The following is a 15,521-nucleotide window of genomic DNA, read 5'->3' as shown; positions in this document are numbered from 1 at the left end:
CATCTTTATATGAGGGCTTTCCAAAAGCATCTTATTGCTTTTTTTTTCACAAAAGTCTTCAGGAAAGCGAATGAAATAAACCACTTTGACAACCTGTAAGCTAATTCACTTATCTGCAGGCAAGTGCTTACAGGAACCTCTGGCAGTCTTTCACATGTAGCATCTGATGAGCTGATGGCTGATAAGCCAAGTTTGGACAGGAAGAAAGAATAATCCAGGGTGGGCAGTGACAAGTAGAAGCTGACAAGCAGCACAAGAAGAGCCCTACCAAATCAGATTGCCAGCATACCTAAACTAGTGTCTCCAGCAGGGGCTAAACGTTGGGTATCTAGGAATAAAATCAACAAAAACAACCCAAATAGAAGAATAAAACAAGCAAACTACTCACTATGTTACACTTGTATCATGAGTTTTGATTAACTGCAAATCGTATTTTGCATTTTAAAACAACATTTAAATTTATACTTCTCATGCAAAACAACTTCACATATAGACAATACTATTTTGATGGGTTCAGAAGAGCTCTCTACACTTGCATCTCTTTCAGATCTATGCTTCAAAACCTACCTCAGACCTCTGTAAAAACTTTGCAAGGAAAGACGAGTTCAGAACTCCAAATTTGAATACACACCTCAGATAATTAGCTTCATTACTATCCACTTGTTACACATTCTTGGAATTGTTTAGAGAACAAAAGGACTGAATTCACAGCAAGGCTGTACTAAAGCAGGGAATGGCGTTTCTTTGTGCTGAATGCATTTTTAGAAAACCAAGGGTCTTTTAAACTTCAAGATTCAAACCCAGCACCATCAAAACGATTATCCAAAAAGTAAAGATACAGATGAACTTGTTCAGTTGTGATGTAGTACTTCTATGACACCAATTTATTTCCTCTAGACTGTTCTGGGGGCATTTGAGATTTCTCCACCCCAAACAAATGAAAACTCTGGATTTTTTTTATTTTTTTTTCTGTGTGATTAAGATTATTTCCAACTTTTAACTTCTTTTCTTTTTTACAAGTTGCTAAAAGGAACTCTGGAGAAACAGAAGCAAACAACACAGCAAACAACAGACATTAGTTTTTGCAGTCCATGGACTCTTCGCATTCTGTGGAATTGATAAATATCCTAATAATATTACTAAAATAACACTGCTGTAAAGGAGAAATTCACTTGCTTCGTAAAATTCAGTTTTCACAAACTCCTTGAAAATCACTGATTCAAAGATACTTGGCAGAAAATTGACACTCCTGCCATGCTCCTTTCTCTTCCCCCACCCCACACAGAGCAGAGGAAGGTAAGGAACCCTGAACAATGTTCATCGATGCTTGACCACTGATCTAACAACACTGAAGTTTTCACTCTTTTTGTTATATGCCTTACAAGTCAGACAAGTGACTTATCTTCTTGCCCAAAAGAAGGTTTCTATAAAAACCAGTGACACTGGGGAAGATACGTATTTTTTTAAACAATCTCAAGTTTCAATTCCATTCTCTTTGAAAAGACGTGTGAAAGTTTAGAATGAGATTTCCACTTTTGAGCATTTTGATACTTAAGTTGGGAAAAATAATTTGTTTTAATTCAAATTTAACTAATTTCTAATGTCTAATTTAACTAATTTTCTGATTAAATATGTAAATCAAGTGCCCCAAACATCAAAGTATATGTACTTATTTATCCCAAGATGTATAAAAAAATAAAATGGCCTTTAATGCCTTTGATTCTAACAGTCACCACACAGAAATTTTACTGAAATGCACAACTTCCTCACTAGAAAAGGAACTTGAGCTAATGAATGCAATAATTGGTCTTAATAGTATAGAAGCAACCTCTTGTTGCTCTCCAGTTCAGATTTCAAAAATACAGCTATTACCTTCTTTTCATTCTGTACCTTGAAATTCTGGGCATAAGCAAGTCTAACAAAACAAGTACAACTCAGATGGAAGCCCATCGTTTTAAGTGTACTTTCAGATGTGGTCAAAACAGATGCAGACATTTTCAGCACCAGAGATGCAAATCTCAGAAATAACTCAATTTACAAACATGATCAGATAAACCTAAAACCAAAGACTGAATGCCAAATAATTATTGTGGCTTTCTTGTCTAACTTGCCTCTGTTAGCTCACCTAAACCTCTGCTGCCTGTGCAAGCAATGCCTGATACACCTCTGATCTTCTCATTCAGAAAAAGTCACTGTTGGGGGACTAAAAATTCAGATATTGTAACATAAGATGTAACACAAACACCACACTGATACTGACTGCAGTTGAGAACTCTTCCAATTCAAGTTGGGACTGGCTCCTGCAGATGTGGAAAAAGTTGCTTGTTAGCCCCATAGGCAGCTTCACTGATATGAATGCCAGTCACACAATGCCTTGTACTGCATGTTACAGACAGGATAGTTTTTCAACCCTTTTTTAGAGGAAGCTACCTTTGCCGTTCTTTGGCATACCACTTCAGTTCAGAGCAACATCTGGTATTGCTTCTTGAAAAACTTATGCTAGCCTAGGGATTAACAGAGAAATACAATGTACTCTGGAAAAGGCTTTGCATGTAACTATTATCCACTTAGAGAAGTGTAAACAACAACAGCAACACAAAACTTGCACATAATTTAGGAATCATTATCTGAAGAGCTCACGAGCAAATTACATTTAAATATTCTTCAATTTTACAACTGAAGGAATTTCAAAACATAATAAACTCTGATAATGAAAGGGCACATTCCTTACACTGTTTTAACTCTTACATTTTAAATCCTTGTAAGTTGGGACAGTACGTCCTTTCCAAATGCTCTGATCCCTGTGAATAAGAAAAAGGCATTTACAACACTGAGTTACTAGAACTGATTTTCAGCTTTGTTTTTACGTGAAAATACATAACGTGTGGTTATAAGTGGTTACATTCATCCTGCTTAATACAAAAAGTCCATACCAAAGTGTTGCTTGATGACAAAATCAACCATGTAATATTTTCCCACATAACTCTGAAAGAATCACAGTATTTGCTCATATGTTTTTTGCAACTTGTGTTTAGGAGTTATCCTAACATTTCATTATTCATGTAATGTATAAAAACAAGAAATCATCCCGTTCACTATACAAATTATCAATTAAAAAATAGGACAAGATTCTATGTTACTGCTCAGATACCCCATGAGCTTTAAACAAGGCAGCACAACTCAACAAGTAGAAATGATGAGGGCTTTGCCTAGTAAGGGTTACACTTCGCAATGCAGAAAGCAATGGTCTCATATTACCATACAGCAATTTTATTGATCTATAATCAGAATTGTTTGCAATCATTCATTCCTAATTCATCCACTGGGGATTTCAGTACCTAATCTAAAACCATCTGTTAACAATGCTGAATAGCAAGAAAGCTGCTCTCATTCTTTATGTGCAGGGCCACTGTGAGGCAGTTCTGATATAATACTCACTCTGCTGGAGAACTACAAAAATTTGCTTAATCTATAGGAAAGACGTTAATCAGATCTTACAAGTGTATAAGATAAGCTTCCTTTGAAAAAGAGCAGCTGATTTTCAGCAAAGTCACTATGAAGTATCTTGCTTCAATTACTCAAAATGTTACAGCAATTCATTTATGTTACCAAAGCTGAATATCACAATGGAGGTGCTAAGCTGAATCCAAAGCCACTTGCACCAGTTAAGGTTTCACGTAACCTTATTGTTAGGGTGAACATTCCAACACAATTTTCTTTGTAAAGCAGAATATCATTGGTGATACTGATATTAAAAAACTAACCTAACATTAAAAAATATATATTCACCTATTTAAAATATCCTAAGGTATTCCTATGCTCTCAAATATACCTTAAAAACCACAACTGTAAGCAACTATCTCCCTTTCACCGATTCCTAACAACCCAGCTTCAATGACTAAACAGTTGTCAATTAGGAACAAGCCTCAGTGATGAGAAATCTGCAACAGCATCAGCCCAGAGATGCATCTGAGGCTGTGGTATGACAGAATTAATTACAGGATCTACAGTCAGATGATGAACTCATGTGGTTAACTTTCCTGCATAAATCAAAGAGAAAGAAGCAGGCTTTTTAAAGGGCATAGAGTACCTAGGGTAGACTGAATAGCAGCTGAATTGCTGCAAGCTTCATTTTCCAGAAAAATGTATGTTTGTATAGAATAAAAGATTCATAATACAAAACACAAAGTCATAAATTAATCCAAAATATCTATGGAACCAAAGAGAAGAGACAATGAGTTAGTCACTAATTGAATCTAATGAGGTACAACTCTATAAACAAGCAGCATACCACATGCTTCCAGAGTCAACAGCAAAGTTACCGTGTATGGTGGCAATCACTGCACACTTTCTCTGCAGTACTAAATTCTGTTTAGTTTAGCAGGAAGTTTCCTTCACTCAGTACAAGTTACAACATAAGCCTCTACACAGTAATTCGTAATTTTATTACTCAACAACAGTGCCAAGTCTACAGTGACTACCAAATTAATTCACCCAGAAGAAAATCCTGGAGTTGCTCAAAGCTTGTGAGTTGGCAGAATTCTTAAAGTACGGAAAGAGAAACATTTGTATCCAAGAAGGATTTTAAAAGGAGAGCACTCATCAGATTTTTTTTCCCTCAGGTGTACTGAAGAAAGTAGTGAGTTTAAGACAAATATGGACTACGCTACTTTTTCCATCCTCCAAGAAGAGCCGTAAGGGACAACTCCCAGTGTTTGGCACCATATTGGAGCAAGAACAATCAACAACACAAGAAAATGTTAAAACCTTCTGGAGAAGAAAAAGGCCTAGAAGTATCCCAAACATGCAGCAAAACAAGGCAGGCAGAGGACTTCATGGAATAAGTCTCTCAGTGCACCTGCTGCATGAGAAATGCCAGTAAGCTCAAACTTTGTTCACATTCAGGAAGCAAACAAACAAACAAAACAGCATTCATTAATTTTAGGAAAGTTGTCCAAAGAATGTAAGAGACACTCTTCTACCTTGTCTCTAAAGCATGGAGGCACAACGTGTGGCTTGCCTGGGATGCACCAAGTGAAGAGGAATTATCTTGTGCTACATATAAAATAGTTAATGAATATAATTAACAAAACTTAGTTTTTTATTTGTTTTATTAAAAACAACAACAACAAACATAAAACTGGGGGATTGGACATGTATGCTCTGAAGGAAGAAGAGACAATATATTTGATATGCAAAAAGCTCAGAAGTATGTCTGTAAACGAGCCCATAGTTCAGTGCAATACTACAATTGCAGACTTTTGAACATTAGGTTACATACAAGACTAATGTATGATGCTGAGGAAAAGCAGGATTTTTTTTCCCAGTTTTTGCAAACTAGTGATAGAAAGATAGATTCTAAGAGTGTTCTTGGGATATAACTCTTTTACAGTCATTAGTAAAAACCAATTAAGACAAATCCATGACTGAATAATCCCCAAGACTACTAGTTGTGCTTAGAAGAAACAAATATTTGTTAAAATGTGTCACATGTGTTACTTATCACATAAGCGACAATAGAATCTCTTCCATAAGTTTTGGCCAGTGTTGGCACCATACATGCATGCAACCCCACAAATTAGCCTTATGAAGCAACTTTGCAACATCCTGATAAAATATTCTTCAGTAAGGCCACAAACAAAGATCCACATACACGCTGCAGAACTGAACGTGAGCTGCTGTCCCATGTTTTGCTGCTACTGGACACAAAACAGCTTTCCCAAACACAATATTACTATACAGATAACACTCAATGTCATACAAAAGTAGCACACTGAACTCCGTGGCTGCAGCTCTACAGAACCTCTCTCTTTGATTGAATATGCTTATTCATTCCATGCAGAATACACAGTTTCACTAAACAAAGTAACTTACCAGCTCTTATAGTTGGTTTCTTCAGGAGCATAAGCCAGATACAATCAGTTACTGATTCAAAGCGACAGTAGAAGAGGCTATGAAAATATTAGATACAATGAACTAGAACAACCTTATATACTATTCACTAATACTTCAAAGAACACAAAGATGCAACAGATGATATCAGTTTTTTCCATGCAACCTCCTACTTAAAACTAGATTGATTAATTGAGGTATGGAGGTTGCCTGATGCTTGTACACGGTAAATCAATACAAAAGATGAGGCAAATAGAAGTAATGGACACCCAAATAAATATGACATACTGGAAAAGACTCAATATGTGTGCTTGTGAAGGGAAATCTTGCCTCACAACACAACCAGAGCTCTCTGGAGAGGTCATGGATTATAGGGCTAAGGATAGACTCTGCTTCCTAGTTCTCTTTCAGCAAAGTCCATTCAAAGGGCTTCAATGAATGAGGAGAAAGATGAATTAGGAAGGCAGAAAGTGAATAATCGCTCACTGTAACAAAGGAAGACGACCAACGTTTCACAGAAACCTATGCTGGAACATGAATTATTTTACACAATTGTGAAGAGAGAGGGGTGGTAAGTTTGTAATAAAATGATGAAAGTTTGCTGGTGATCCTAAGTTATTCAGGGCAACAAAGATAAGATCCAACTATAGAACTGCAGATGCATCTTACAAAACCAGACAGATAAAAATGATGGATGAAAATACTAGAGATTAAAGTGATACAGATGCAAAAATATAGTCCTAGCTTCCTGTATGCAATGATAACTGACCATTACTCCTCAGCAGCACAAATTTTTTTTCAGTGCAATATCTGGCTACAATGAAAAAATATGCAATTTGCATAAGAGGAAAGACACTACAGTGGCATCTAGTCTGGCTCCATACTCAAGCCAGGTCCAATTACTGCATGTTGCTCAAGGTCTTGCCCAGTGAGTTTCTCATGCCTCCAGGAATGCAGGTTATAGACTTTCTGCACACGTCTTCCAGCATTTAGAGTACTGGTACAGCAAGAGAGCCTTTTCCTATATCTCAGGTTTCCCATATTCCAATTTCTGTCCCATATTCCAATTTCTTTTTTCTTTTTTTCCATATTCTGTTCCCATATTCCAATTTCTTTCTTGCCTATCACCATGCATCTCTAGGAAGGACCTACCTTCACCATATCTGCCTGACACACATAGTTGCAGACAACAGTGAGCTCTGCCATTAGCCTTCTCTGCTCAATGGAAAGCAAACGTGCTTCCTGTAACATCTCCTATGTCATATGTTCTCTTTTACCACAGAGCCCAAGAGCTGTTTTCTGGATGCTGGCAGAGCATTATGTACATAAAAATGTAATGTTTACTGACATGGGAATAATTTCAGCTAGCTTCAGAGAAACCAAGGAAACAATATCATAGTAAAGAACAGGCTTGTTTTTTTTTTCCTTCTCAAGGCACATACCACTGGCTGTTTATTCAGAACCTGAAACTGACAAGAACAAATCCAGAAACATTTGTATCTTTGACTTATTTTTTTTTTAATTATTTAAGCTTTACTACATTGGCCAAACAAATCCCCAGATCTCTGGCAGTATCACCTACAAATCATGGAAATTGGAAAATCACGTTCAGTAACATGTGGACACAACAGTTTTTCAAAGTGGCTATGGCAAAATGCACTGCCTGAAGCTGAAGAGTTAGCTGCTATCCCATGAGTCTGTACACAGGCAAGTAAGGTTCCCTACAACTACAAGAAATGACTTTCTTTCAGAACCCAGACAGAGCTCAGAGTTTCACCTCTGAACTTATTCAAGTGCCTCACTCTGAAGCTTCACAAAAAAAACTGGTCTAAAGTTTTTCAGAATGCTTTCCTGGAACAGATCCACCCAGACAGACAGCTGAGAAGATGCCCGCTTAGTGCTAGATTAGCAAGCAGGTACATACATAATGGCAGCTGAGGAAGTCACTGGTGGAGCCACATCCTGGAAAGTGCTTTTTCCCTGTCTTTGCCTTTCCCCGACTATTTTAAATGACTTGTTATTAAATGAGTCAGCACTGACCGCTTTAAACACCCTTCCTGACTTACGTTGCCAAAAACTTTCCATAGAAAAATAAAAACCAACTTAATTAGTCTGGAAATTGCAGCAGCAGTGAAGGAGATGTCTAGATTTTAGAACACTGTGCCACTTTCATGTGAAACACAGAACTAAAGGCACCCAACGGGGTTTGACCCATAAAGCCATATTTTCTGAACTGCACGCCAAATGCTTTGCACAATACTGCAGAATAATTCTCTCCACAGCACAGATATGTGGATAGCTAAAAGGATAGGTTAGAATGTGGCTTAAGTCTACAATCTTCTTTTGTCAGTTGTGGAGCTATTAGAAGAGGTAAGCATGAGGCTAAGAATAGATCTAAATAAAAAGAAGACCTAATTCAGCTCTATAAATACTAACTTTTTAGAAAAGTTTATTCATGAGCATACCCAGTAGACAATCTAAGGGTAGTTTCTCCAATTGGGAGAACAGGAATCTTGTACCACTGCTGGTGGTAAATATACTCTGACACTATGTAGTCTAAGAAAAGCAAGTGGAAAAGTACCATTAAATGCTGAGTAAGAGAAGGTAGTCAAACACATTTACTGTATGAGATGAGTTAAAATAAGAATCAATACAGAGAGTTTGGTGGGGTTTTTTTTAGCTTAATAAAAGATTTAGCTAACCAAAAGAGGTTGAAAGCGAGGCTACTTAGGGTCTCCTGTTCTTTAAGAAGCGGTAGTGAAAAGCAGTAACAACATTCTCACTTTTTTTTCAGTAGCACACAAGTATCACATAGCACTTCCCAGCTTTGAACAAAACTGTCACCTATTCACAGCATGAATAAAAATTCCCTTTGCAAGAGTATTTTCTACAAGTGCAAAGCCGAAGTCCTGCACTTGCTGCAGATACACAGCTTATGCAGAATATAGGAAACAAATTATAAGAGATGAAGCACTATTTCTGCATAAATCCTCAAACAAAGACAATGAGATGTCTACTAAAAAAAATCTCCATGAAGCAAGTACGAAAATAACTGAAACCTGTACAATAAGTAGGGCATTGTATCAGGCCAGTTTAGGGAACTACTGCTGATACCATCAGTAACTTCAGCCTGAATCTGAACGGAGCTCAGCACTCATGCTCCAAGGGCACAAGCTTGTTCCACGTCAGGAGCACCTCACTAGGAGAACTTTGAGTTTTTAGAAATGCTCAAACATCTTCCTAACATGGTATTAATGAAAGATGCTTAGCACGTCTGGAAGAGATAATCATTTGTGGTCATTAACATAGGCACTGCCAACTACGAGGGATGCTCTGAAAATAATGCCTCCTGCATTATTCTGTTGGCTCACACATTAGAGACAGATGCTGGTGGTACGGCGGTAGACATTGAACCTTCCCACCAACATTCCGTTACATTTTGTTGCTGTGTGACAGATGGCAGCAGAGAGGCAGTCTGGCACAATGGCGTCTGACATGGAAGTGCGTACAAAGAAAAGGTGCCTGAATTCCTCCATGTGGAAAAAACAGCACCCACTGACATTCATCAGTGCTTGCTGATCATTTATGGAGACCAAACAATGGATGTGAGCACAGTGAGGAGGTAGGTGATACAATTCAGCAGTGGCAACAGTGGGTCACCTCTGCTAATGCAGATATTTACGAGCGTGGCATGCAGGCTCCTGTTCATTGCTGGCAAAAATGCAGAACTAATGGTTGTGACTATGTTGAAGAACTGTTTTGCAGCTGAGAATTTGCTCTACTGGTGTTAGTGTGCCCTCTGCATCTGTTGGAGTGTCTGTGGAAATTAACAGGAGGCGTTATTTTCAGAGCAACCTATATACATACACAAAGGCACAAGACAGCCTCTCCTAAGGAGTATTCCAGAATAAGAACGTGTGCCTCAACACAGAAACCTGTTAAAAGGAGGGATTTAGCACAAGCTGTTAAGCCCAGCCTTGGCAACTGGAGAGCTTTTTGTTTGCCCTTAAGCTTCCTAAAAGGGGTCTCCATGTTTTACCTCTCTGTTGTTTCAGGAGTAGAAAGTTCAATGAAGTGTAATGAGGCTCTGCCACAGAACAAGCAGCTGAATCCTTGAGGTGGGTTTCTCTGAGCTGACTGGGATAAGAAACTACCATAAGTACAGAACCACAACCCTCTCCGGTAGGCTGCCCGTGCAAAACGGGGCTGACTACGGCACATTCCCAAGAGGACTACCACCATACAAAGGCGATTTCGCATCACTACGACTAATGGGCTGTTTGTACTGCTGCTACATGCTGCGAAAAGGTTCTGCACAGATGCACAGATCAGTTTTAACTAACTTTTATAATCCACGTTCAAAGTACAAAAACGTTATCAAGCAAACATCGTACGTGTTATTTTCATTCAGTTTCTTCAAGCAAGAACAGCTTTATTGGACATTCCAAACTCCAATTCTGCAACTAAGGACCAAATGAACAAAACCGACCGAAGCTGTTAGCATACAAACACTCAAAACACGATTTACTGCTTCAAGCTCGGCCAGGACCGCGCGGGACACGTTCGGAGGTCACAGTTTGCACGTTATTTGTCACAGTTTGCACGTTATTTAACTTCTTAACATTCAAGCGCTACCCTCGGTGCGATGAGAGCTCAGATCGACGCCGCCCCGCGCAGCTCCTAAAAGCCGCCCGCCCCAAACGCCCGGAGCGGAGTGCCAACCCCGGGCGGGACAACCGAGCGCGACAGCCCGGACGGCGGGGGAACCCCGCGGCCGCCCCTCAGCCCTCCGCGGGGCGGGGGAGCCGAGCCCCGGCGTTACGCAACGGCCCCGCGACCTTGCGGGGAGCCGGACTGCGGGAGGGGAGCATCCCTCGCCCCGGCCCCCGCGGCGGGACGGAGCCGCGCAGCGGGAAGGCGGGAAAGCGCATTTCTACCTGCGACACCAGCGGCACCAGCGTCTGCTCCACCGAGCGCGTGCGGATCTCCAGCCCCGCGTCCGCCCCCAGCCCCGACGAGGACGACGAGGAAACGCCGCTGCTGCTGCACGGGGACGTGGCCATGGCGGGAGCCTCCGGCTCCCCGCTGTCGCCCCTCGCTCCCTCTCAGCCAAACTCCGCTCCCGCCGCCCTGTCGCCCGTTCTCGGCGGCCCCCGAGCGCCGCCGCCCCGCCCCCTGCCGCGCCCCTCCCCCGCCCGCCGGGACGCGCGCTCTGCCCCCCCCGCTCCCCCTCCCGGCGGCCCCTTCCCCGCCCCCGGGGATAGGATTTAAAGCGGCAGCACTCGGCCCCCCGCTCCTTCCCGCGCCCCGCCGGGCTGGCTGCGCCCCCTGCCCCGCCCATCCGCGGCCCGCAGCCGCCCGTGGGCACCGAGCCGTGCCCTGCGGCCGGGGATGCAGGGGATCCCGGTGCGGCTGTGGGGATCCTGAGGAATTTGGGGTTTACTGCCCCGCGGCACCCGCGGGGACGGGGGATGTGCGTCCTGAACGTGGGCTGTTCCCAGAGAGCGGCTGCGGTGTGGATCTGGCTAAACACAGCCTTCGTGCTAAAGCAGCTCTTGTGGGTGGCCGATCTGAACAGAGAAGGAAAAGTACTTTCAAAGGAATAAAAGTTCTTTTATTATTTTTTTTTAACCCCCTTTCTGGTTTTGGAATGGGCTAAACTCACTTCCCAACATTAGCTTATAATCTGTATTAAAAAAATCATCAATTCACTAATGCCTGCTCGTCTAATTTGGGTCTGTATTTGCTGCAGCCATTTCTCGTACAGGCATGAGGCATGTAGAAGTGCAATTTAAAAAAAAAAAAAAAAATGATGCTATTGGATAGCATCCAGAAGAGAGCTAGAAAGACAGTGAAGGGTCCAGAGGGCAAGAGACATGAGGAGCGGCTGAGGTCCCTGTGTTGGCTCGGCGCAGAGCAGAGGCGCTGAGGGGAGGCCTGATGGCGGCTGCAGCTCCTCACAGGGAGCGGAGGGGCAGCGCTGAGCTCTGCTCTGTGTGACAGCGACAGGGCCCGAGGGAACGGCATGGAGCTGTGTCAGGGGAGGGCAGCTGGGGGTGAGGGAAAGGGTCTGCACCACAGGGCGGTGGGATGGAATGGGCTGCACAGGGCTGTGGGCACGGCCCTGAGGGCCGGAGTTCAAGGAGAGTTTGGGCACCACTGTCAGACATGGTCTGAATTTTGGATGATCCTACGTTAGGTCAGGGGTTGGACTCCATGATCTTCATTGGTCCCTTCCAACTGGGGATCATCTGTGATTTTATGAACCTGGAGATTTCCCATCATCCAGTGAAGAAGGCAGTGAAAGAAAAACTTCAGTCAGAAAATATATACATTAGTACATGCAAACATCTAGGGAATGCTGAGCAGCCCATGGATCCATCTCCCACAGAGATGACTTGGCACCACCTCAGTATCTCTGTTCTCTGTGCAGTGCAATCACAGCAGTGGAGTTGCAGGAGAGCCAGACAAACTCTCTACTCAAACCACAGACCCTACACTCACCATTAACTCAGAAACAGTATACTATAGACGTCCTGCAGACTAGCCTAAAAGATCCCCCAGCAATATGCCAGGAGATAGAAGAACTAGACCCTTCTTCCTTTGGTCTGCTGCACTAGGCTCAGGTGGAATTCCTCAGAGGGCCACCATAGGCCCTTCACCTCCAGATGAAGACCTAATGGAGGTGGATCTGCCTCCAGGACAGCTGGCCTAGAATGACACCATTGTGCCAGGGCTCCCATCAGTGTGATCACACCAGCAACACTGAAGGTCCAGGCACCCAGCTCATTATCTACTTCACAATTTCATGGCTAGAATTAGCTGGGAGGCCATCCGTTAACATCCAGTAGATGTTGCCTGTGAGATGGCTTCCTTTCCCATTCCCCATCCCTGCTCCTTGTGAAGGAATTAGGAAAATTCAATGAGAGAGTGGTTGGGCTCTTGAACAGGCTCCTGAGGGCAGTGGGCAGGGTCCCAAGCTGCTGGAGTTCAAGGAGTGTTTGGACACCACATTCAGACATAGGTTTTCAAGTTCTGATGATCTTATGTGGGGTCAGATATTGTACTTGATGATCTCTGTGGGTCCCCTCCAACTCAGGACGTTCTGTGGTTCTATGTCTATGCAAACTTGTGGAAACAAATTTAGAAAGCTTAAGAGCTCTGTGGCACAAGCTACCAAGATGCAAAGCAGCTCTCATCCAGCACTGGTCTAACTTAATGCAGTGCCATGCACAAGCCAACAAGGCTTGCCTAAGGTCTAGGCTGGTAAATCACGACGACTCCTTAGTTCCCTCCTCAGCACTGGTGATTTATGTTTGACTGCTCAGGGTTCAGATGACACAGCCACTTAAATGTGTCTTTGGCTTTTTTACATTGTTGGATCAAGAACTTTGTACCATCTTCTGTCTTTAAGAAGATATCCAACCTGTTCCACACAACCCAATTTTCAAACCTTGACATAAGATGAAGGACAGCATTTGCTGTCCTACAGAATTATCCATATTTATTAAAGAAGAAAATTGCCAGAACTGCAAGTACAACCCTAGATAAAGATTTGACCCTATTCCTAGTACTTCAGGAAATTGCTTTCCAGCACGATCTCATATTTTCTAAAATGACATCTTATATAACACCAAATGTTATAGGAGAGAACCAAACACTTAAATCTACCATGGTAGAAAAACATCAAAATGATGGTGTAGACTTGAAATAAATGCTAGTCATGTTTCATCAAGGTGGGTTAGAGCACATTTGACATCTGTTGTTGTTGTTGTTGTTGTTTCCTCTTAAATACTGTTCATTGTATTACATACTATCTCATTATTTTCCAGATCATTTGATTTCCTTTTACACCTTACTCAATCCTCAGATTCTCAGCCTTTGCAAACAATCGTTATCTGTTCGTTTTGGTAGAGCACCTAGGATAGCTGTGGCTGCAGCTTCCCTACAGCTGCAAGCTGACTGGGACAGGAGATTTCTGGATCATGTACGTAAAGGCATACACCTCAAAAAGTGCTGGTAATACAAGAAAGAGAAGTACCCTCCTCCACCCTCTTACCCTCTACCTTCTACTTAAAAGCTAAATTTCTTCCATCAGAATTAATTCTAGTCATTGACTATTTTTTAAATGTTATCATAATGTAAATCACATTCATTACCAACATCCAGAGATGTGAATCATAGATTCATATTAGAAATGAACTAGAAGCACATGCACATGTAGGTGCATAATCAGGTATGATCAGCTAAGTCTGTGTCACTTAGTTTCAAAGACTGCTGTCTGTCTTCTTTAATATAGTGGAAAGGTCAGACCTCCCATGTCTGACAGACTTTTTTTTTTTAATTCAAAACAAAGTTATTAGCAGAGGTTAACTGTAAATATTTAACTTCACATTGAAAAAGAAAACAAGTTTAGTATAAAAAAATAGCAAAATAGCAGTTTAAAAATAATTTTCTACACAATTTGGACAAATGATAAAAACTTTGCAATGATTTTCAGCAGTCAGAGGTCCTATTCCCAGTCTACAACTCTCTATCCATGTTTTCATTCTGTTTTCACTAAAGAAGCAACATTATCAGGCCATGCTAGTGTCTACATTATCTAGTTCTCCCACTTTCTTTCTCTGAGTACTTCCAGATTAAATATGGAAACTACATACTATGCTTCTGAATCCTGCCTTCTGCAATAGTTTTAACTGAGTGCAATTGAATAGCTATAGCATGCCTCAGACTAACATCTTTGAAGGCATCTTGAGGAGATCTTCAAACGTGATAGCCTGAAGCCTAATTGTGCTTTTTAATTATGTTAAGACAGTTTGAATGAACCAGTGTGATAAATTACAACCACACCTTTGGCATGCCAACACATACTTCTGAAGGAGTACTCTAAATTTGCATTGCACAGCACTAGCATGTTTTGCATATGATTGTTTTCATGTGATGAGTTCAGGAAAGCAACAGTCCATCAGCCCAGAAAGAATGTCCTTCACTCCCATATGCAAGGTGTACCACTGGCCACAGCATTTTCCAACATCTACTGCCTTTTAGCTCTACTTTTTTTCTGAAAAGCATTTGAAATATAAGAATAGAAGACAATGGTAGCACCTCCTAGACTATTCTTCTAAATTCATAACTCTGCTAGTGATCAAAGGGAAGGAAGTGATTCATACTTTCATAGCATGAACATGATAATCTGTTCCTTCTTATATTGTTTCCAGACTTCAGTCAAGGATGTGACACCTTCTGCTTCTCTGTCCATGACCTCACACAAGCTTAGGTTCCCCCCACAATTGTTTAAATAGTTTTCCCTTGTCTAACCCTTCACCTTTTTTTATTTTTTTTCCCTATCTATCAGAAACAACTTTTGTAGGAGGAAAGATTAATATCCAGCACAGTAGCACAGTGCTGAGCCAAAACTCTGTCTTTCCTCTACAGTGATATCCCCCACACCCTGTCACTGACAGTACTCCAAGGATGCTTTGAGTCTTTATGCACAGTTAGGCATCTGACTATGTATGCTGGGAATTACATAAAATTACTAAAAGCTTATCTTACTCCACCTTCATTACAGCTTGTCCAAAGAGGTTTCAGTTAGCCCCACTGTGATGAATCTGCTGCTACCTTCCAGC

General features: G+C 41.5%; 1 protein-coding gene across 2 annotated transcripts in view; it reads right to left on the bottom strand.

Annotated features, from left to right (window-relative positions):
* The window catches only part of CTNNAL1 (catenin alpha like 1), a 57,119-nt gene extending 46,053 nt beyond the window's left edge, over nt 1-11,066 (bottom strand). Inside the window, exons 1-2 of one of the 2 annotated variants that reach the window (XM_031589109.2) lie at nt 10,830-11,058; nt 2,749-2,801 (exon numbers count right to left, since the gene is read on the bottom strand). Coding sequence is in view for 1 of the 2 variants with exons in the window: in XM_031589107.2 (XP_031444967.2) it covers nt 10,830-10,955 (126 nt within the window). In the remaining variant the exon portion in view is untranslated. Of the gene's footprint in view, nt 1-2,748; nt 2,802-10,829 lie in introns of both variants that reach the window. The other variant, XM_031589107.2, reaches the window with a different exon arrangement.
* Between the last annotated feature and the right edge of the window lie 4,455 nt (nt 11,067-15,521).

Source organism: Phasianus colchicus, chromosome 3 (genome assembly GCF_987193195.1).
Source record: "Phasianus colchicus chromosome 3, bPhaCol1.hap1.1, whole genome shotgun sequence".
NCBI lineage: Eukaryota > Metazoa > Chordata > Aves > Galliformes > Phasianidae > Phasianus > Phasianus colchicus.
Note: the sequence above shows the minus strand (reverse complement) of the source record. Positions and strands in the feature narration are given on the sequence as shown.